Source organism: Dryobates pubescens, chromosome 18 (genome assembly GCF_014839835.1).
Source record: "Dryobates pubescens isolate bDryPub1 chromosome 18, bDryPub1.pri, whole genome shotgun sequence".
NCBI lineage: Eukaryota > Metazoa > Chordata > Aves > Piciformes > Picidae > Dryobates > Dryobates pubescens.
This window is the reverse complement of record NC_071629.1, coordinates 3,873,480-3,896,147: the sequence shown is the minus strand read 5'-3', so window position 1 is coordinate 3,896,147 and position 22,668 is coordinate 3,873,480. Positions and strand designations below refer to the sequence as shown.

Sequence of the window (22,668 nt, the reverse complement as noted above, 5' to 3'; positions counted from 1 at the left end):
TCTGATGTCTTTGACTTTTGTTGTATCTCAGTTCCTAGTCTGGTTGAGAAGTGCCTCATTTATAGACAAACACCTGTGTGCCTGAGATGGTGGACACAAAACCAGGCACCACTGGCTCCCCATGTGCCAGCCTTCCTCTCCAGTGGTGCTTGCTGGTTCCCTTCTTACCAAGGTGCCCAGCTGGGCTCCAGCTGCAGAGATGGCAGGGAGCAGCTAATGAGTCTTTAATGCGTCGCCTGAAAGCATTGTCCCTCCCATGCTCCTCTCTAGGGAAGCCAGTTCAGTTGTGCTCAGGACCCTTTTGAGGGCAGGATATTCTTCAGTAAAGGCTTTATGTCGTGGCCTCTCACCCTAAACAGCCTGGCCCTGGCTCCCTTTCTCACCCAGCTAAGCAGCTGTGGTGCCTCTGCCACCCACTGTCCTCATCACTCTTCCACTGAACAAACAGCATCAGGTACTTAGGAAAGGGCACCTGAGCTGCACTGGGAGGGAGATGAGCAAAGTGAATTGGCTCATCCATGTTTCTTCTCTTCCCAGTAAGAGGTGGAGCACAGGAAGTCTGGCCACTTGCTGTGGGCTGGTGGCACCTGCCCTGGTTCCTGTCCTGCCACCTGGCTGCCCTGGCACAGGCTTTGAGGGGAAAGGGAAGGGACAACAGCTGTACTTCATGGCTGCATTCAAACAAGCCTGCCCCTACCCACCCCAGGTTCTTCATGCCCAAGCTGGGAGGAAAACTTGGAGAGGAGTTGCAGGAAGAGAGACCTGCCCCTGCCCAAGAGCTGCTGGAGCTGCACACAGAGATGTTGGTGGCGTTCGCGCTTCGACGTCGCCACTGCAAGTGGCTGTCTGCTCAGAAAACATCCACACAGGATAGAAATCAGGGTGGAAGTGTATGTAAATTGGCAAGATTTTCCTTGCAAATACAGCTTGTTCCTGAGCTCCATGTCCTGGCTGGGACTTCCTTCCCCAGCCAAAGCAGGAGTTCCTGTGGAATGTATTTTGACTGTGCTCGTGTGAAGGGGCCTGGCTGAGAGGTGAAGCTGGATGGAGGCATCCTTCAGGGAGAGTTTGATACGCAGCTGCTGCAAGAGGCACCAAGTCCCCTTGCCTGGCTCAGAGCTGCTCAGCATTTGTCTTCTGAGTCCCTGCTGCTCTCTGCAGTCAGAGGAATGAGCAGGAAGCAGCATTTGTTGGGAAAGAAGTGTGGATTTGATGATTAGGTCACCAGATATGCTCCTGCCTCCTTAAAGGCCAGGCTGTGAGCAAGCATCTCTCACCCCTGTGACATTGGTTGAGTGATTTTATGCCATTTTCTCTCAGGCTTCTGTCCTGCTGCTGATTCCTCCCGTTGTTTGGAGGCCTCTCACATGAGTTCCTCGGGGATAACAGGGGTACCTTGCTTTCACAGACCACTCCGGAGAGCTGGGAGCCAGCCTGGAGACCAGGAGCAGCAAGAAGCATGGGATACGCTGTCCTTTGCAGGAGCAAGTCTCTTCCTGTTGGTGCTGTGTGCTTCACTCTTCTTCAGCAAGGTCCATGAAAAGCCTCCTGGTATTTCCAGGGTGCTTTGCTCAGCTCTTGGTCCGTACCCAGCTCGCTCCCCTCAAAGGGAGTTCACCGCTCTGGGGTGCAGATGTCCAGGGGCTCTCCACACAAGTCCCTGATTCCATTCAGGGACTTTTCAGCTGATTTCATCTGCCATGCCTGCTGTTCAGAGCCCTGTCCAGCAGTGCAGGCCGCAGGGAGGAGAGGGTTGGGGTTCCCCAGGCGAGGTGGTGCCAGGGCTGTGCCAGGGGCTGGAGCACTCGCCCGGCTGCAGCTCCCCCCCTGCATCACCTTCTGCATTCAGGGCTCTGCGTTCAGCTGCTGATGGCAGATGAGGGATGCTGGAGGCGAAGGTTCATCCAGAGGTCGATTTTTCCCTGGCTGGAGCTTGCAGGATGTCACATCTGCACAGATGTGCTGTCCTCATCACGCTTCCAAAAACAGCTCTCCTCTCACCACTGGCCCCGGCTGCTGCTGGAGCATCAGCCCAAAACACCTCAGCCTTGGGGATGAGCCCAGCTGGCTGTCACCACCTTGGCTGGCTGGTGGCATTGGTCTAGCTCAAGGCTGAGCCACATGCAGGAGGTAAAAAAGCCCAGCATGCTGGCTGGCAGGAGGGCAAGGGGCACCAGCAGCAGGGGTGTGTGTGTATATACCTGTGCAGTTCAGATACAGTCACATCCTGTTTGGGTTTTTTCCTGCCAGACAAATCTAAGGGCAGTGCAACTGTTCTGCAGACAAACAAATCCTTGGGCAACCTTGCAGCAGCCTGGAGTTATCCTTTAGATGGAAAGTGCCCACAGTGAGCACTGTGTTTTGCAGCATGTCCCATGATGTCAGGAGCATGTCCCCAGCGAGTGCCAGCTGTAGGTGGCACAAGGACATAGAGATGTTCACCAGAGTAGAATGCCTGTGGGCACCCTGATACCACCTGGAGCTGCTGCAAGGAAAGTCCCTGTCTGGTGAGGAGGGGACGCAGCAGTTGGCCTCCATGCCTGGCAGGAACGCAGGAGGTGGCAGTAAGGAGCCCAGCACTTGCAGCACAGCCTCCTGGGGAGGAAGAAGAGGAGGAGGAAGGGGGAGATGCCAGCTCTGCACATCCCTCTGGAACGGGTAGTGAACACTGGGCAGCTGTTAGTTCCCCAAGAGGGGCAAGTGCCACGGGAGAGTCCCCTCGGCTGGGCTGCGGTGGTGTGGGGAGGGAAATTTGCACTTCCTTCATCGGGGAGCTCACCGCGGCCCCAGGGCTGCTGCGAGTCCCGGCTGAGCCCCGGCGGCTGCAGCCAGGAGCTCAGTCCCTGGCTCGGGATAGCCAGGCAGCCCTCACCGGCTGTGCTTGGTGTCCTCAGCACCAGCTGCCCAGGGAGAGCTGGCAGAGGGCAGAGGAAACTGGAGGAAGCGCGGGTCCACACTGGGAACCCCCCCAAAATCCCTCGGGCTTCCCAGGCAGCAGCGCTGCACTCCGCGCTGTGGTGGATGCAGTCCGGCGCCGAGCCCCCTCCAGCGCAGGGGCCGGCCGGGCATCTGCCTCCTCCCATCCTGCCCTTTCTTTTTCCCTTCCTTCTGGCTTCCTGCCCTGTTTTTCCCCCTCTGCAGTCGTAGGCCTTTCTTTTCCCACTTCCGTAACTCCCGACACCCACACGGGTTATCTCCTTCCCCCATCCCATCCTGCAACCTATTTATACTGAGCCCGGCTCCTGCCCAGCTTGCCAGAGAGCGCTGGAGGGGCAGCACGGGGCTGGCACGGCACCCGCTGCCCAACATGCTCTTGTTTGGCCACGGGCTGGCTGAAAGAGGCTGTTTGCTGCTCTGGCTGCTCCCACTCATCCTCAAAGCCCAGTCTAGTGAGGAGGTGAGGCCCAGGTCCATGCCGTGCCAGCAGGTAAGGCTGCTTTCTGAGGAGCCCCTGGGTTGGGCTGGCCCCAGCAGCATCCCTGGGTCCGAGCGGGGCTGAGAGCATCCCACTGTGAAGCACAGGATCTGTCTTCTCCCCACACCTCTCACCACCCTCCAGCCTCCATCTATTTAACCTTTCCAGCTTCGATCTCTGCTCTCCTGTCTCCAAGATGGTCTCCTGCAAGCTGGTTCCTGGCACCCAGCTGCTCCCATGTCAGAGCCGTGCTGGTGGCACCTTCCAGAAGTCCCTGACGTGGGAGTGTCAGCTTGAGATGCTTGGCAAGAAGGAGCATGGAGTGCAGGGTCTCCTGGGGGTTCAGACAGCGGTTGTGAATGTCAGGAAGGCAGCTGGGAGCCTGGGTGTGAAGCAGCTGGCCCCCTGCCACAAACATGGGCAGGGGAGCAGAAACCAACTGCTCCACATCCAGGCTCCCAATTCCAAACTGGTGGGGGAAACCAGTTTGGGGGGAAAGGGACGGTGAAGCCCCCCAGGATAGTGTCCTTCTTCTGCCCACACAGGACAGGCAGGCTCTGGATCAGTCCCTGGGTTGTCCCAGTACCCTCAGAGGCTGGGTTTGCCCCACCAGCCTGATGCACCTTCAGTGCTCACAGTGCTTCTTTCACCCCATCTTGCTTGCTGGCACACACAGGAGGACAGCCTGTGGGGTCAGAGGCTGAGCCTTCTCCTTGCACCATCAGGAACAACTCCACAGTATCATGGACAGCTCTCCTTGACCCTGGGGACATGCTGCTTGTCTCTGAACAGTGCCTTTGTCTCTCTCCTTGCCCCCCCAGGCTTGGGAAGGGGGAACAGCGCTCATTTCCATGTTGCTAGGACACGATGGCTCCAGCTGGCTGCGCTGGAGCTGCGGTTTGTAGCCTGCCTGGTGCTGATGGCATCTCCTGTCTCTCTGCAGAGCCCCACCAAGGTGTCTTGCAAAGGAGCCGGCCTGCGCGACCTGCCGAAGGAGCTGGGCCAAGGAGTAAGGCACCTCGAGCTCTCCCACAACTTCATCCAAAACCTGTCAGGCAGCTCCATGCCAGGCCTTGAGCAGCTTGAGCACCTGGACCTGTGCTTCAACCAGCTGGAAGCTGTGTCAGCCACCACCCTGGCCCGGCTGCCCCGGCTGCGCTGGCTCCTGGCGGGACGGAACCGCCTGGACCGCAATTACGTCGCTAACGGACGAGCCCTGCACCTGCTGAGGAACATAGAGGTGCTGGACCTGTCTGTGAACAACCTGGAGAGCCACATGGCAGGTTGGTACATCAGCAACCTCACCAGGCTGAGGGTGCTGGATCTCTCCGGGAACAAGGTGACCCAGCTGCCGGCAGGGATCTTCCGGAGCACGCCGCGGCTGCGTGAGCTCGACCTCAGCAACAACTACCTCATGGAAATTGAGGAGGGAGCTTTTGAGGCTCTGGAAGAGCTGGAGGTGGTGAACTTGGCTTTGAATTCCCTCCACTGTGTCTCTGGCTTCAGCCTCACGCAGCTGCGAGTCTTAAATCTCAGCCACAACGCTCTGGAGCTCTTTGTCTCGGAGGAGGGAGCGGAGTCCTACCTGCTTCAAGTGCTCGATTTGAGCCACAACAGACTCCTCTATTTTCCAGCACTCCCCAAAGCCCATCAGCTCACACACCTAAACCTCTCCAACAACCTTATTGCCTCCCTGCTCCCAGGCTCAAGCCATCCAGGGGAGTTTGCCCTGCTCTACGAGGAGATGGCAAGGTTCAACAGCAGCTGGCACACCGTGGCCGGGCTGCCGCAGGTAGCTGACTTGGATCTCAGCAACAACCGGCTGGAGCTGTTCCCATTTCCCTTCTTCCACAGCCTGGGCTCTCTGCACAGCCTCAGCCTGGCTAGGAACTGTCTCCAGGATGTAGCCAGGGAGTCACTCACTGATGGCATGGAGCCCAGGGACCACTTGCCCACCCTCTCCGTGCGCTGGCTGGACCTCCACGGCAATGCCATCCGTGTGCTGCCACGCTGGTTTTTCCCCTCTCTGCCTCAGCTGGAAACAATTGATCTCAGCTCCAACAGCCTCCAGCCTTGTGAGAGCTTGGGGAAGGACCAGGGGGAGATTTCAGGAGGGAGCTCTCAGGTGGCAGCCCCAGGAGGCACCTGCACCCCCTTCTACAACGTGCCTCACTTGAAGCATCTGAGCCTTTGCAAGAACAACATCAGCAGGCTGCAGCCCTATGCCTTCAACCAGACCTTCCTGCTCTCCCTAGACCTGTCTGAGAACAAGGAGCTGTTTGTGCCTAAGGAAGCCCTGAGGGGCTTGGAGTTCTCCCTGCAGAAACTTTCTCTGAGGGGCAACCAGATGGATGACAGCAAGGCAGAGCTGCCCTGCCTGGAGATGCTCAAAGTCTTGGACCTCTCGGGCAATAACTTGAGCCTTTTGCCCACAGGTCTTCTCTGCTCCCCTCTGGAGAGCCTGGACATTCGCCATAACAGCCTGCTGAGGCTGGAGAAGCCAGCAGTGCTGAGCTGGTCCCAGAGCCTGCAGGCCATGTCCCTTGCTGGAAACCCCTTCAGCTGCTGCTCGCTGGGCTGGCTGGAGGCGCTGCAGGAGCGCGGCGTGGCCGTGCCGGACCTGGCCGAGGCCCTCTGCACCTACCAGGACCGCAGCAGGAACGTCTCAGCCAAGCTAACCAGCAGCCCCCAGAGGCTTTGCCCGGGTGCCAGGAGCACCAGCTCTCTGCCCCTGCTCGTGGTCCTGATGAGCCTTTTGCCTCTCAGCACCGGGGCTTGCTGCCTCCTTCTGAAGAAAGGGCGGAAGCCCCCAGAGTGTGCAGGGCTCCAGAGCAACAAGGTCTTCCCCCTCCAGCCCAAAGGAGAGGAGCCAGCAGAGGGGAAGCCAGCAGACAGCATCACCAAAGTGTGAGCAGGAACTGCAGCAATCAGTCAAAACTCTTGAGTAATAATATTTATCAGTGTAATGTGTCTCAGACCTCCACACCAGGGCCCTGCCTGCTTTGCAAACCCCGTGAAGGGAGCGTGCTGGGTGCTGAAAGAGCCAATGGGATCCTGGGGGGCATCAAGAGAAGTGTGGCCAGCAGGGCTAGGGAGGTTCTTCTCCCCTTCTACTCTGCCCTGGGGAGACCACACCTGGAATACTGTGTCCAGCTTTGGGCTGCCCAGTTCAAGAGAGACAGAGACCTGCTGGAAAGAGTCCAACAGAGAGCCATGAGGATGATTGGGGGACTTGAGCATCTCTCCTGTGAAGAGAGACTGAGAGCCCTGGGGCTGTTTAGGCTGGAGAGGAGAAGACTGAGAGGGGATCTCATCAGTGTGCATAAATACCTGAGGGGTGGGTGTCAGGTGGAGGGGGCCAAGCTCTTTTGGGTGGTGCACAGCAGTAAGACAAGAAACAGCAGGTTCAAGCTTGAGCACAGAAGGTTTCAGCTCAACAGGAGGAGAAACTTCTTTACAGTGAGGGTGCCAGAGCCCTGGAGCAGGCTGCCCAGGGGGGTTGTGGAGTCTCCTCTGGAGACATTCAAAACCCACCTGGGTGCATTCCTGTGCAGACTGCCCTGGGTGATCCTACTCTGGCAGGGAGTTGGACCTGATGATCTCTCCCTTCCAACTTCTAATATGCTGTGATACTGAGCTCTTGGCTGGGCAGAGGTGGACTTTGGGCCACCTGTCCTTCTCAGAAAGGAAGGTTCCCCCATCTGCTCTGGCCCCTGCAAGAAATTAAACACTCTGAAAGGCATTTCATGTGTGTTTTCTGCCCTGCCTTCCTATGTTCTCACCACCCAGGACAAGAAACCAAGGTGTGGGCTGCTTGAATGGATTGATCTTTCTCACCCTGAACCCATCATGTGCTACCTGTGGAAGGAGAATTGCCTCCACTGGTGCCACCTGAGTGCTTCACAGCTCCCTCAGCAGTCAGTGTCTGCCCTTTAAGTGGGTTTGATAGGCTAAATACTTGCTCCTGCTCCCCAGACTGCTCCCTAGCCCTGCAAGGAGTGGGAGAGGTGCCTGGTGGTGGCAGCTCTGGCTGTGGTGTGTGGCAGTGCTGAGGTGGGGAGGGTGCTTTTGGAGAATCCTTGGCTTCTCTTCTGCCTTTTCCTGCCAAGCTGTCAGCTGAAGGATGCTGTGGAGCTGGCAGAGCTCAAAATAACCCCAGGCACTGCTGTGGGTGCAGGAAATCTGCCCTGTCCTCACCCACTGAGATAGTGAGAATGAGAGGAAAGCAGTCCCCTGCTGTGCAGGGCTGATGCTGGCTCAGGGGCTCCTGGAGGGGGGTGCAGGACCTTCCCACCCCCAGAGCCTGGACTCCTGAGTCAGCAGTGGCAGCTTGATCTCCACCACAGAGGTAAGTGCTGGCAGAGCTGTGCTCCTCAGTGTGTCTGACACCTTCTGAGCATCTGTCCCCACACGGCCAGGGTCTGATGTGGGGAGGGGCTGGGTCCCCAGCTGGGGGGAGGGCACTGGGTGGGGCTGGGAGGAGAGCACTGGTGGGGTGAGGTGGCTGGTGAGGTGGCTGGTGATATGGGGTGGCTGGTGGGGTGGCTGGTGGGGTGATGTGGGATGGCTGGTGGGGTGATGTGGGATGGCTGGTGAGGTGGGGTGGCTGGTGAGGTGGGGTGGCTGGTGAGGTGGCTGGTGATATGGGGTGGCTGGTGGGGTGGGGTGGCTGGTGGGGTGAGGTGGGGTGGCTGGTGAGGTGGGGTGGCTGGTGAGGTGGGGTGGCTGGTGGGGTGGGGTGGATGGCTGGTGAGGTGGGGTGGCTGGTGGGGTGATGTGGGATGGCTGGTGAGGTGGGGTGGCTGGTGGGGTGATGTGGGATGGCTGGTGAGGTGGGGTGGCTGGTGGGGTGAGGTGGGGTGGCTGGTGGGGTGGGGTGGGATGGCTGGTGTGGTGGGGTGGCTGGTGGGGTGATGTGGGGTGGCTGGTGAGGTGGCTGGTGATATGGGGTGGCTGGTGGGGTGATGTGGGATGGCTGGTGAGGTGGGGTGGCTGGTGAGGTGGGGTGGCTGGTGGGGTGGGGTGGATGGCTGGTGAGGTGGGGTGGCTGGTGGGGTGAGGTGGGATGGCTGGTGAGGTGGGGTGGCTGGTGGGGTGATGTGGGATGGCTGGTGAGGTGGGGTGGCTGGTGGGGTGGGGTGGATGGCTGGTGAGGTGGGGTGGCTGGTGGGGTGAGGTGGGATGGCTGGTGAGGTGGGGTGGCTGGTGGGGTGATGTGGGATGGCTGGTGAGGTGGGGTGGCTGGTGGGGTGAGGTGGGGTGGCTGGTGGGGTGGGGTGGGATGGCTGGTGTGGTGGGGTGGCTGGTGGGGTGATGTGGGGTGGCTGGTGAGGTGGCTGGTGATATGGGGTGGCTGGTGTGGTGGGGTGGCTTGGGTGCTGCTGGATGCCAGTGCACAATGGCTGCCTGGCTGGCCCAGGGGTACAGCTTCCCAGGGGGGGAGCAGTGCTGGACCTAAAGGGCTGGGGCCAGCTCTGAGGAAGGACAAACGAACCAAGGCAGGCTGCTGTGAAACCACCTCCATTTCACAGCTCTCTGGTTCCACCTTGGAAGTCCCTGGCTCTCCTGGGTATCCACCTGCTGGCTTAGAGAAGCAAAAGGGGCTTGGAAGCCACTTCAAATCCCAAGTACTGAACTTCTTTTCCCCTCTTGTGCTTGCCATGGCTTTCCTGTGAAGCAAAGGGCATTCCTGCTGCAGAACATCTGCTGTCCCCATGCTGCCCTCACTGCCCCTGGGGCTGCAGCTTCCTGCCCTTTGATGGGCAGCCAGCTCCCGAGGGACTCCCTCTGGGGGGCCTTTGATGGCCCTGCCTGTCCCTCCCCACCTCAGTCTCCCTTTGATCTGGCACTCAGTGCCTTGGCACAGGAGGAAGCAGCCGTGCCAGGGCCTGGGGCACCGTGGGCAGCCTGGTGTGGTGTCACCACCATGGGACTGTTGTGCTGGTGGAAGCCCAGTGCCTTGCTCAGGGATCTCCTGCTGCCACACACCTCTCCCCTTTTTGCTCCTGCTCCCTTGTCCCTGTTGTCCACCAAAGTGCCAGTGTGTGCCAGCCAACCTCTCTCTGCCACCACAAAGCCTTGTCCTCTCTCATCCCAGTGCTCCAGTCTGGGCTCCAGCTGATGTCCCTGGGGACACACAGCCAGCTGGGCCCTGGGCATGAAGCACAGGGTGTCAGGAGCTCCTGTGCTCACCTTGGTCTCTTCTGCCCTTCCCCTCAGCTGGGTGCCCTGTCTCTGGGTGGCACCTGAGCTCCCTTGGGACAGAGACAGTGCTTTCCATGCCCATGTATTGCAGGTAGGTGAGCTCAGCCTGGCTCAGCCTGTCCCCAACTCCATGCCAGCCTCCTCCTCAGCCCAGGCACGTGGTGACATTACAGGGCCACTCTTTGGGGCCACCCAGCCAGAGGCCAAATCGCTGCTGTCACCTTCAAGGAGTGTTCCTGGGACATTCTGTGTGGCCTCTGTTCCTCATTTAAAGCCCCTCTCAGGCTGTACTTTCCATGTGTGTGACCAGAGGATGTCCTGCCCTTTGTGCTGCTTTTTCATCACTCTTCATGCTGCGGCTTGTGGAGGGCTGGAGCCTTGCAGCCACGCTGGGGGGGGGACAGTGGGGACCATGGGTGCCTGGGGACACAGCTGCCAGGCACTGCTTGAGGCATCCTGAGTGCTCCAGAGCCATCTTTGCCCAGGGCTGTTGACACAGTGTCATGTCCCCATGGACCAGCAGCAGCTGGTGGGTGATCTGTGCAGAGACAGTGGCACAGGGGGCACAATGGGCTGCTGCTATCTGAAGTTTTCTCCTAGGGGTTAAAGCATCTGCTGAAGCACAAACCAAAAACAGGGGAAAGGATCCTGGTACTGGTTTTATCCTGCAGGGGAGGCTCCAAAGATACCTAAAGCTTGGGGTGGCAGAGAGGGTGTTCTTGCTAGGGGCCAGAGTGCAAGGGAGTGCCTGAAATTGGACAAGAAAGCCTGAAACTATGACAAGAACCCCCCAAGGCCAAAGGGTGGGTGAGGAGGTAGAGAAATGACACATCAGGTTATCTTTATGGATGCCTGTGTGTTCTCCCAGCTCAAAGCAAAAGAGGATTTGAGGTTGTGGTCCGATGGGGACAACAAGAACTGAGTCCACATCAGCACTGAGGGCAATGCTGCCTCCTCCCAGCACCAGGTGTGATATGTGTTGAGCTTGGCTGGGAGCAGAGTTGAGCATCCCTGGGGCAGCAAGCTGGCTGGACCCAGTCCCTTCCAGCAGCTTTGTGTCAGCAGAAACCAGCATGAGGCACCACGAGATCAGGCAGAACCCAGGTCCCATGGTCTGCAGCGGCCCTCAGCTTCCCATGGCTTAGGGGAAATGCTTTCCTTCTCCTGGAGGCATCTTGGCATCTCAAGCTCCTTCTCCATCCCAGAGGAGGGCAGAAGAGCTGCAGGATGCTGCAGTTCAAACAAATACAGGGACAGAGCCAAAAGAAAAGGTTGTGCTTTCCTGTGGAGCTGCAAGGCAGGGGCAGCAGCACCCGGAGCCTGCAAAGGCCAGCAGCAGTGGTTAAATACTGTGAGCATGTAGACATGGTCTAGAGAGCTGGTTGAGAAATCCAGCAGAGCTCATTCTTTCCAGTGGAAAGCCTTCCCATGGCCCTGCCTCTGCATTTTCAGAGAAAAAGAGATTTTTATCACAGATTTCCAGCCAGCTCTTCTGCTAACTCATGTGGAAACTACCTTCTCTGCAGCTCACTTCAGCCTTTGTTTCTGTTGGGTCTGGGTCTGGGGCTTTCTTCTTCTCCCTGGAGAAGGCAGGCAGAGCTTCAGCTGCTCCAGGAGCTGCACACTCTCCTGCTCACTGCCTGGCAGGCATCATAGAATTGGCAGGGTTGGAAGGGACCTCGAGGATCAGCCAGTTCCAACCCCTCTGCCATGGGCAGGGACACCTCACACTACAGCAGGTTGCTCACAGCCACATCCAGCCTGGCTGCAAACACCTCCAGGGTTTACCTCATAAAATCATGGAATGGTTTGAGTTGGAAGGGACCTCCAAAGCTCATCCAGTCCAACCCTGCTCTGCACTCAGCAGGGACATCCTCCACTAGAGCAGGATGCTCAGAGCCTTGTTGAGTCTGCCCCTGAATATGTCCATGGATGGAGCCTCAACCACCTCCCTAGGCAGCCTGTTCCAGTGTTCCACCACCCCCACAGTGCAGGACTTGTTCCTAACATCTAAACCAGGTCTGCTCTTCTCTCATTTCAAGCCATTGTCCCTCACCCTATCACTGCAGGCCTTTGGGAACAGTCCCTCTGCAGCCTTCTTGTAGCCCCCTTCAGGTGCTGGCAGGCTGCTGTTAGGTCTCCCTGGAGCCTTCTCTTCTGCAGGCTGAACACCCCCAGCTCCCCCAGCCTGTCCTCACAGCAGAGGTGTTCCAGCTCCCTGATCACTTTCCCCTCAGGACCTGCTCTATCAGGTCCAGGTCCTTCCTGTGCTGAGGGCTCCAGAGCTGGACACAGTGCTCCAGGTGAGGTCTCACCAGAGCAAAGTGGCAGAATCATCTCTCTTGTTCTGCTGCCCATCCCTCCCTGAGCTGCCCAGGGACGAGCAGGGAGTGCTCCTCATGCTCTGGCTTTAGCTGAAGCACAGGTTAGCCTGCATCTCCCCACCTCTGTGATAAGACAATGCAAGGTAAGTGCTTTAGGCTGTTGCAGGACACGAAGCAGTGGCAGCAGTGAGCCCTGTTTTCTGCCCAGCAGCTCCTGCCCCAGGTTTCTCCCAGCCTAAGAGCTCAGGTAAGTCCACTTCCATGCACAGGCAGCACCATAATGGGTGCTGAATCTCAGCATGGTGGGGTTTAGAAGGGACCTCTGGAGACCATCCAGTCCAACCCCCCCTGCTAAAGTAGGGTCACTCACAGCAGCCTGCCCAGGGTCAGAATGTCCAGGGGGGTTTGGAACCTCTCCAGAGATGGAGACTCCACAACCTTTCAGACAGCCTGGACCAGGGCACCAGCATCCTCACACCAAAGAAGTTCCTCCTCATGTTCAGATGGAGCCTCCTGGGTTCCAGCTTGTGCCCACTGTCCCTTGTCCTGTCACTGGGCACCACTGACCAGAGTCTGGCCTCACCTTCTTGCCCCCTGCCCTTCAGTTATTGATTAACATTGAGCAGCTCTCCTCTCAGTCTGCTCTTCTCCAGGCTAAAGAAGCCCGAGTGTCTCAGCCTCTCCTGGTCAGAGAGCTGCTCCAGGTGCTGCAGAGGTGCTGAAGGTTTCATTTCCTTCATTTTCTGCTGGCACTGTCCCAGTCTGCATCCCCAAGGGCAGCTGGCCTCACAAACCACTGTCCCCTCCCTGCAGCCTGGGGGCTTTGTGTGTGTGTGCTCCTAGCTAATGTGGCATGTTTCTCTGCAGCTTTGGGCTGGGACAGGAGGCTCGTGGCAGTGGCTTGTCCCCAAGTGTCACCTCCAGGCCTTCAGCCCATCTGCAGGACTGTGCCACCTCTGCTTTCCATTAGCACCCACTGCCACAGCGTCTTCTGCATGACTCAACAGCACTCCCCCAGCAGCTATTTCCAGCCTTGCAGCGAGGTCAGGCGTGTTCTCCATGACACTTTCTTGCTCTCTGGTGGGGCTCCAGCCAGGCTGTGACCTGTCATCAGCTCTCCAGCAGGCAGACCTTCGACCAGAGGAGACTCTGGCAGCGGGTGGCTGGGGCCCGCAGCTCCCACCATGGGATCGCAGAAGGGTTTGGGTGGGTGGGAAGGAGCCTTTAGAGCTCACCTAGTCCAACCCCCTTACAGTCAGCAGGGACACCTCCAACCACAGCAGGTTGGTCAGGCTCAACCTGAGCTGGACTGTTAGTGGGGATGGGACATCTGTCACCTCTCTGGGCAACCTAGGCCAGGGTTTCACATCTCCCTTGCAATGTCTTGTGCTGGCTCCTGCAGCATCGCTTTCCCAAGCTTCCCCTGGGCAAGTGCAGATGCCAACAGATGTTCTGCAGCTGGATGCCCTCACCCTAGCTGTCCCCAGGGCCCTGGGGACAGGGTGTGCTGCAGAGCCCGCCTTGGTGTGTGCTGCCTGTGGGGGACATTGCCAGGGCTGTGGGCAGCCCAGGGCACAGCAGCACATGGGGCATCACCAGGTGCTCTGCCTCCTTACAGCTTGAGCCCTCAGGCCATCAGCCCTGCTCCCACCTTTGGGGCACGGGAAGGCCATGGGGCTAGGTGAAGCTGGGGGGCAGCACCGTGCATAAGCAGCTCTGGAGAAGATCAGCTGGCAGGAACAAGCTCCTGTCACCCTCAGCCTGTTTCTCAGTAACCATCCTGTGGGGAGGTGCCAGGCTCCAGCACTGCATCAGAAAGGGGAAGGAGGGTGGCTTTGCTAAGGGAAAGCAGCCCTCTGCAGCAGGACAGGCACTGAGCGCCCAGGGGGACCCTCACCGGTGTCCCCAGCCTCTGGAGGGGACCAGATGTTCCCAGGCACCCACCTGGGGATCTGCCAGTGGAGATCCCCCCCCCAGCCTTTGGGAGCAGGAGTGGCTCCTCATGGAGACGTCAGCACCACATGACAGGCTGCTGCCAGCCTCAGCCCCATGATGCCACAGCCTCCCAGACCCAGGGATGTGGCTCCTGACGTGGGCAGCTGCCAGGTGAGTGTGGGGCAGGGGAGCACTGAGGGTGCCAGGGGCTTGAGGGGCCACGAGGTAGAGTGCAGGGGACCCCCTGGGTGGTCCCCACACAAAGCTGCCTCTCCTGAAACTGGAAGCCACAAGCTATGGCAAGCTGGGAGGGTGCACAAGGAGTGGTCCCCATGTGCTTACACAAGGCACAAACCATCAGAGCTTCTTTTGGCCCTTGTCCAAAGCCCAGTAGTGGGAGACAAGAACCTTTGGCCATCCAGGACAACTATTTGATGTTGCTCCACTAATTCCCTTCATCCCAGGAGCAAGCTCTGCATTCAAGTCAGCCCCAACCCAGCAGCAGGGCTTCTTGTTTCCCTCCTGTGAGCTCCTCTTTGAGCTTTTCCCTCCTGGCTGTGTCCTGAGGGCAGCCAACACCAGGCAGGTAGATGGGGGTTGACTTTTCCCTGCTCCTCCTGGTCTTTCCCTCTGCTCAGCACCTGTAGATGAAGCCCCAGCAGTGCAGCTGCACTTTCTCCCCATGGTGACTCTCCAGTGTGGACAGGCAGGGGCTGGGAAGCCTTTCTCCTGGGCTGGAAATCCCCTCCTGTCCTCCTCCAGCCCGGTTTGGAAGCTCTGACCCCACTTTGGAATGGCAATGGCAGGACAGCTCAGGCACTGGAATGTGCTGCCCAGGGAGGTGGCTGAGTTGCCAACCCTGGATGTGTTTGAAGGTGGTTTGGATGTGGTGCTTGGGGATCTGGCTTAGGGGTGAACCTTGTAGAGCAGGGCTCTGGGTTGGACTTGGTGATCCTGAGGGGCTTCCCCAACCTGAATGTTTCTGTGATTCCGTGGCAGTGCTCCATGTCCCACCCAGGCAGTCAGACATCCCTGACATCCAGCTCCTGGGGAGGCCAGGGTGCTGAGAACACCACAGCTGGAGGGAAGGTGTTCCACAGCAGAGGTGCAGAGTCCCTGGGAGGGACAGCCCCAGTCACCAGTAAGTGCTGGGTCCACCCAGCTGCAGCAGCTTTGCCAGACCTTCCTCCCCCTCCACCTGCCCAGAGGTGGGCTTGCCCTCTTTTGTGCCTGACTCAGGAGAGCTTAGGGAACTGGTGACCCTCATGAGCCTCTTGTCTTAGATCCTCTGGCACAGGCTGTGCTGTTGGGCCCTGTGGGGCTGCTGCAGGTGACTGCTGAGATGAGATTAGAAATGACCCCAGAGGCATTAGCATCCCCAGCAGAGCCTGCACTGCCACTGAGACCTCACCCCTCAGCAGGGATGTGCCACTGGGACACTTTGGAGCAGCAACCAGCAAAGCAGCTGCTCCAGGCAGGTTGGGTGCAGGACACCTCTCTCAGAGGAGTCCAGGGCAGGGTGACTCTAACTGGGAGGGACCAGAAGCCACTGGAGCTGGTCAGAAAATTCCTAATGCTTTGAGAAGCTGCTCAGATTCCCCTGCAATGTCCCCCTCGAGGCCCAAGGCTGAAAAGGGAACTCGCAGCCAATCTGATTTCACAACACCAGAGTCCTTGGGGATGGAATGAAAGGGGCACTTGGGCAGCAGAGGGGAGAATCTGTCTGATGTCAGGGCAAGGGCAGAGAAGTATCTGCAAAAGCCATGAGTGGGAGGGGAGATGCTGAAGAAACATCAGGGACTTCCAGAGTACAGCAAGCACCAGCAGGACACTACTGAGTCGAGAAAGGTGAAAGCTGCAGTGTGTCACTGTGATGAGAGCAGCCTGACCTCAATCTCCATCAGCATGAAGGATAACTTCATGGCAAAGGACCTCAGCTTTGCCCCAGGCAGGCTCATGACACCGAACTGTTGGTCAGATGGCACAGTCCCAGGCACCCCAGGGTGCTGCCAGCCTGTCCCACACAGCACCAGCATCTGGCCCCAACAGTGGCTGCTGCTCCACAGGGCTTTTCTACCTCAGTCCCTGGGGTCTTGTGCTGTGTGTAAGCAAAATCCCTCATGCCAGGGACTTAACAGGGACTGTCTCTCATTGCAGAGCCCTTGGTGGAAGCAGACTGGGATCACCTCTGCCAGCTGGAAGGGGAGTCTGATCTTGTGTGGGACATGAGTCCCAAGCCTCAGGTACCATGGGAGCACAACAAACAGCATCTTTCCTGAAGAACAGGGGTGTTCAGGGAGATGTGGAGGACACACTGAGGGAGTTGGGGCTGTTCAGTCTGGAGAAGAGAAGGCTCCAAGGAAACCTGATTGTGGCCTTCCAGTATCTGAAGGGGGCTACAAGAAAGCTGGGGAGGGACTTTTGAGGGTGTCAGGGAGTGATAGGACTGGGGGGGGTGAAGCTAAACTAGAAATGGGGAGATTCAGATTGGATGTTAGGAAGAAGTTCTTCCCCATGAGGGTGGTGAGAGCCTGGCACAGGTTGCCCAGGGAGGTGGTGGCAGCCTCCTGCCTGGAGGTGTTTGCAGCCAGGCTGGAGGTGGCTGTGAGCAACCTGCTGTGGTGTGAGGTGTCCCTGCCCATGGGAACTGGCTGATCCTTGAGGTCCCTTCTGACCCCAACGATTCTATGTTGGGCTGGTGAGGGAGCAGCAGAGGAGAGGGTATGCTCAGTGCTGCCTTCTGGCTTCATCTTGTCCATAAAAAGAGGCAGGATTGTTATTTTAATCATCTTAGTCCCCATTTTGGAGAGAGAAAACAAACTGTGGGCTTTGGTGTTTAGTGACTGCAGACCTGGGTTATCCCTTGCCCCCTCCAACAGTGACTCTGCTTCCTGCCTCTCCCACCCTGAAACAACTAAGTGCTGGCTGCAGCAAGAAAAGGCTCCTCTTGCCCTACAGCAGGGAGTCCCAGCTCAGCAATATTCAGCCAGCAGGATGCCCAGAGCTGGGCTGGCTTCCTGCTCAGACCACTCCGAAGAAGAAATCCGTGGATGATGGTTGCCACATGTCCTCCACAGAGACACCCAAGCCATGCATCCCCAGGAGCAGCTCAGCAAATCTGCAGTTATCTTGCATCTCCCCTGCTCATGCTGAAAAAAATCATTCCCCAGCTGACAAGAGCTTGGAGCTCTTTGGTGTCAGTCCAGAGGCAGCAGGGAGAGGAAGGTTAATGGGATCAGAGCCAGGCAGTTGCAGGGACACTGAACACAACTTCTCTTTCTTTTCTCTCTGTCCTTTTAATTAAGCCCCTTGGAACTCTGCTTGGGATTTGGGAGTGACCTAGCAGGACCCTTCCTCATGGGCCACTGCTCCAGCACAATGCACCTTGGCCTTTTCAACCCAAGGGAATATGTTGGGAAGGTCAACAATTCAAGCTGCATGTCCTAGCTTTGGTGCACATGACAGCAAGTCAGAGGAAGGTCATGGGGGAGGAGGGGGAGGATACAAACCAACCACTCAGTTATGTCCTGTAAAGGGAAAGCACTTTCCAGTGAGAGAGGAAGTTGTACAGTGAGGGAGAAAGTGAAAGCCCAAAGCAAGAGGTCCTCAACCTGTGACTGTTTCCAGAAGCAGCTGGTGTCAGATGGACTTCTCTCCAATGTCGCCTCCCACTGTGGGGAAAACACCAGCCTACCTGGCTCCTGGAGGTCTCCACAGCAGCAAGACTGTGCTTCTGGTTTTCTACTTAGGGAAGGGAAAGCCTGAGAGCAAAACACCGTGTGACAAGCATGTGCAAGCCATGGAAATGCCCCACCAAGCCATGCCCCCCTCCCCGGCTCAGCAGGCACTGCTTCCCCAGCTGCAGCCCTGCTGCCAGCTGGAACTTGGGCCCTGCGAGGAGATGAGCACTGCTGCTGCTCACACCCGTGCCCAGTGCCCGTCTGTGCAGCTGGAGTCTGGGCTATTGCAGAACCCTGGCTGTTCTCAGGGGGTTCTGGGGGCAGAGGAAGCAGACACTGAGACTTTCACTCTTTCTGGGGCAAGGAAAATGTAGTTTTTTAATGCCTCTTGCAAAGAAAATAAGAAGGGGGGTAAAAAAGGGCAGGAACTGCAGTCAGCCTCTGCCAAGCACTTCTGACCTTTACTGACCTCCCTCCCCTGCCCTGTCAGCCAGTTTCAGGGAGGAGTTTTGCCAGGCCGGGCAGAGATGTGAATTTGCTTTGCGGTCCAGATGCCAAAGGTGGCGAAGGGGCTCCAGCTCTGGGGCACCTCTGTGGCTCACAGGACACAAAGGGCTACCCAGCAGCTGAGCGCTTAGTGGGGTGACCTGCCGGCCCCCACGGCCCCCAGCTCCCCATCACCGCTCAGTCGCTTCCCAGGCGCTGTTTTGGGCACGGCCGCAGCTAGTAACAGCCCTGTCCCCCTCCACTCCCCCCTCTCCACGGCCCTAACCCGCTGTGAATGGCACCGAAACCGCCTTTGTTCCCCTCCCCGGGGGGGCAGGACCGAGCTGCCTGAGGCTATAAAAGGGGGCGGCGGAGCCGAGCGGCTCCAGCCCCGGTTCCTGCCCCAGCCCCGGGGTCCCAGCCCCAGCCATGGGCCACCCCACTGCTGCTGCCACTCTGCTCTGCCAGCTTGGGCTCTCCGCGGCCATCCAGTGGCTGTGAGTAGCGGCCCTAGGGGAACGTCCCCGCTCCCCAGTACCCTCTCTGGGGCTCGCCCTCCCCGCAGAGGGACGCCTGTGGTCCCCCCTTCACTGACACATCCTCTCCCCGCAGCGGGCTGACAGAGAGCAGGGTGGCCTGGAACGAAAGCCACCACTGCCGGCTGCTCGCCGGGGTGGTGCCGGACCAGTTCCAGATGTGCCGGAGGAACTTAGAGGTCATGCACAGCATCGTCCGGGCCGCCCACCACACCAAGAGCGTCTGCCAGAAGACCTTTGCAGACATGAGGTGGAACTGCTCCTCCATCCAGCACGCCCCTAGCTTCGGCCCTGACCTCCTCAAAGGTAAAGGATGCTCCTCCTCCTCCCGCTGCGTTTGTGCTCCTCTTTTGGCCTCCCAGCTTTTGCTCTGACCTGAAAGGTAAAAGATGTTCCGTCTGCTGTGTCCGTGCTGCTCCACCTTCTGTGTCCATGCTCCTCCTTTGCCCCACTTGGCTTTCCAGGTGGGCAGCACTTTAGTAGGTGGTAGCTGAGGGGGTTCAGTTTTGCCTTAGATACCCTTTGCTTGCCTTTATTCTACTGTGGTTAATCCCTGTGCATCTGAGATCTGCAGGAGATGGCAGAGATGAGTTTCCATTAAAAACCAAAACCAAAGCACCCAGCTGCTAGAAGCTCCAAGAAACAAGGGGAGAGAGGTGGGGACACAGCACAATGTCACAGGTGGCACGGGTTAAAACTACGGTGCAAGAGGAGCCTTGTGTCTTGGGTTTATCCTCTTGGCACAACCCCCAAAATCCTCGTTCGCATTGTGAGATCGTCGGGAGAGGTGTTCGGCTGGGCAGGGAGGAAGGACATCTCCCCCTCTTCTTCCCAGGAACCCGGGAGTCTGCCTTTGTCTACGCCCTGGCCGCCGCCGCTGCCGCGCACACCATCGCCCAAGCCTGCGCCTCGGGAGAGCTCCCCCTCTGCTCCTGCGGCTCCAGCCCCTCGGAGGTCCCCAGCCCGGACTTCAGATGGGGTGGCTGCGGGGACAACCTGGCCTACGGCCTCCAGCTGGGTGCTGCTTTTGCTGACAGTCCCTTAAAATCCAGCAAGCTGGGGACAGGAGCGCTGAAAGCCATGAATCTGCATAACAATGTGGTGGGCAGGCAGGTGAGTGCGGCGCCCACCAAGGCTCACAGCAGCCCGGGGGGGCAGAGGTGCCTAATGGAAGGGGGTAGACTCCAGCCAGGCTGTTGGGATGCTGTCAGGAGGGGACTAAATGGTTAAAACAGAGTCAGAAGTGTTTGCAGAGACAACCCCCACTGCTACCCACCCCCCAAGCATCCCTGCACCCATTCCACAGATAGGACAAGCTATTGCCACACCAGTACTTCCAGTACTTCTTTCCACCCCCTCATAGGAAGCAGAAGGCCATTGGGCTCCCCAGCCATGCCCAGACTTGTGGGGGTTTGTGCTTTCATGCCATCCTGCACCCCTGTTGGGTGGGAGGCCACCAGCCCCACTGCAAGCTCCAGCAAGGAGCTCCCCAAGGGTTAGGAATGAAGGAGGGTTGAGTCCTTGATCACCCAATTATGTTAATGTAAAGGTGGCAATAAGCAGCTGAGCTCATTCATCTCCCAAAACTCCCTGTGGATGCCCTTGCAAATCAGACTGTGGGTTGGGTGCCAGGACCAGGCAGCAGTAAATGTGGTTCTTTTCCTGTCCTCTGCAGGTGGTAAGTGACTCCCTGGATACCAAGTGCAAATGCCATGGTGTTTCAGGCTCCTGTTCAGTGAAGACCTGTTGGAAGGGACTGCCCAAGCTGGATGAAATTGCCTCTGACCTCAAATCTAAGTACCTGGCAGCCATCAAGGTGACCCACAGGCTCATAGGGCCCAGGAAGCAGCTGATAGCCAAAGAAATGGGTGTCAGGCCAGTGCAAGAGACAGACCTGGTCTATCTCATCAACTCTCCTGACTACTGCACCCCAAATCTACACCTGGGCTCTCTGGGGACCCAGGACAGGTAAGAAGCTGCTGCAAATACACACTAACTCAGCCTCTCACTTCATGAGTGTCTGCACCACATGCTCTGGGAGGTTGGTGTGGATGGGTGAACCCCTGCTAGATGTGGACACCACAGACTGCTGTGAAATCTCTGCACCTTAAAGTCCCAAGGAGGGCAGGGATGCAGAGGTTGTTCTTACAGAGCCACACAGGTGTGAAAGCAAGGGAGGGCCCTCACTGGGAGCTCATCAGCTCCAGCCTTCAGCACAGGATCCACCCAGGGAAGACCCAGGAGGAGAAGTACCACCTTTCCCTGCAACCTTTGGGTGCTACCTGCTGGTAACCAGATTGGTTCAGCAGCCCTTGGAGCCTGTGGTGCTTGCCAGATGTCTTCTTCCTGAAGAGATTGCTGCTTGGGGGCAGTTTTTACAGGGATGAGGAAACCTTTCTTGAAGGCTGAGCCAGGGCTGCCTCAGGGCTGTGATTGACAATCCCTCTTAGATTTAGCAGAGGTTCCTGGTCCCAGCATCTGCCCTTCCTTCTCCATGGGACATTTCTGACCCCACCATGTTAGGGAGCGTGCCCAACCTCAGCTGCCCAAACACTGCCACAGCAAAGCTGAGCTGCCACCAACCCACTTGCAAGCTGCTCCATGCACCTCACTGCCTCCTGCTACGAGCACCTGAGCGGTGGGAGGAGGCCAGGGCAGGTAGCTGTGTCAGTACCACCACCAAGGAGGCCAGGGCAGGTAGCTGTGTCAGTACCACCACCAAGGAGGCCAGGGCAGGTAGCTGTGTCAGTACCACCACCAAGGGTGGGCAGGGATGTTCCCTCAGCTCTGCTCCTGCATCCTTCTCTTGGCAGGCAGTGCAACAAGACCTCCACGGGCAGCGAGAGTTGCAACTTGATGTGCTGCGGCCGTGGCTACAACACCTACACTGAGGAGGTGGTGGAGAGATGTCACTGCAAGTACCACTGGTGCTGCTACGTGGTGTGCAAGAGGTGCTGGCGGAAGGTGGAGAGATATGTCTGCAAATAACACCGGGGCAGGCAGCAGGAGAGCCCCAGGGCACAGCTGGAGACCACACGCCAGCCCCGAGGGATGTTCTGAGCTACAGCAAGGAGGGCACTGTGCAGGAGGCCTGGACCCCTGCATTAGCATGGAAGACCCCAAACTGAGAGATGCTGGGAAGCTGAAGACTGGAGGCAAACCTCTGCTCCATCTCTCCAGAGCAAGACAAAGGGCTGCCCTCCTGCAGCTGATGGGGAGCGTCCATCCCTCTGTCTCCAGCTGGGGACGAGCCATTTATCACTCCGCCTGCGCCGGCCCTTTTCTCCGGGGCTGAATGGGGACCCTGGGCTGCCATTGTCTCCTTGCAGGAGGTTTCTGACAGTGGCCTGAAAGCCAGGAGTGATGGATGGGAAGTGGGGTAGGAGAAGGATGCAGGAGAAGAAAGCTGCTTTGGGTGAGGAGGTCATGGGCAGCTCCTCCATGGACAGGTCTCTGTTGTGGACTCACCCAACACTGCTGAATGTTCCTCCCTCAGGAGCAAATGCTGGTCCAGTGCCCTTTGCAGCATCTGAGATGCAGAGCCAGGTATTGCTCTGAGACACATTGCTCATCAGTCCTCCCCACAGCCTGCATGGAGACTGCTGCTGCTCTCAGTGATGACTGATGATGGCACACGGGTCAGGAGCTGTCCCAGAGCTGCAGAAGCAGGGCAGCATGGCACAACTGCACCTAGCAGCCTTGTGTTAATGAGGCAGCCATGGCAGAGCTGGAACTTCAGCCCTCTGGGCTTGTGTCAGAGGTGGAAGCCTGCTCAACGTGTGGCATACTCATGGCTTGTCCTTCCTGCTCCTTTTAGACCACTAAAATCTTCAGCCACTTCTTCCACCCCCTGAACACCAAGCAAGCTGGCACTCTGGTGTGGAGAGAGGACACAACTCCAAGGCCCTTGGAAGTAAGAATGAACCTTTACTCCATGCTTACTGTAAGTGGGATTCTGGTGTGTAAATAAATGCATTACATCACATATCTCTGCAACATCTTTCCTAGGACAACCTCCTTCCTCCATCTCCTGAGCTGTCAACAGGGAGCACGAGCCTAAAGCTCCCTGTGTCCATACCCTTACACAC

The 22,668-nt window shown here is 58.0% G+C and overlaps 2 protein-coding genes across 2 annotated transcripts; both read left to right on the top strand.

Moving 5' to 3' along the window:
* Positions 1-3,021: 3,021 nt before the first annotated feature.
* Positions 3,022-6,326, top strand: LOC104297007 (transforming growth factor beta activator LRRC32). The gene is given in 3 exon segments (XM_054169789.1): positions 3,022-3,120; positions 3,122-3,427; positions 4,359-6,326. Coding segments are annotated over 3 exon segments (2,373 nt in total).
* Positions 6,327-18,473: 12,147 nt separating this feature from the next.
* Positions 18,474-22,016, top strand: LOC104297008 (protein Wnt-11b). The gene is made up of 5 exons (XM_054169620.1): positions 18,474-18,541; positions 18,657-18,886; positions 19,416-19,693; positions 20,256-20,548; positions 21,394-22,016. Exons 1-5 carry the CDS (start codon positions 18,474-18,476, stop codon positions 21,566-21,568), a joined length of 1,044 nt encoding a protein of 347 aa, XP_054025595.1. The 3' UTR covers positions 21,569-22,016.
* The last annotated feature ends 652 nt before the right edge of the window (positions 22,017-22,668 follow it).

Excerpts from the sequence above, each read along its gene's own strand:
- LOC104297008 (XM_054169620.1), top strand. The coding sequence starts at position 18,474 with ATGGGCCACCCCACTGCTGCTGCCACTCTGCTCTGCCAGCTTGGGCTC. Across the intron at positions 18,887-19,415 it reads CGGCCCTGACCTCCTCAAAG|GAACCCGGGAGTCTGCCTTT; the intron begins GTAAAGGATGCT and ends TCTTCTTCCCAG. Across the intron at positions 20,549-21,393 it reads TCTCTGGGGACCCAGGACAG|GCAGTGCAACAAGACCTCCA; the intron begins GTAAGAAGCTGC and ends TTCTCTTGGCAG.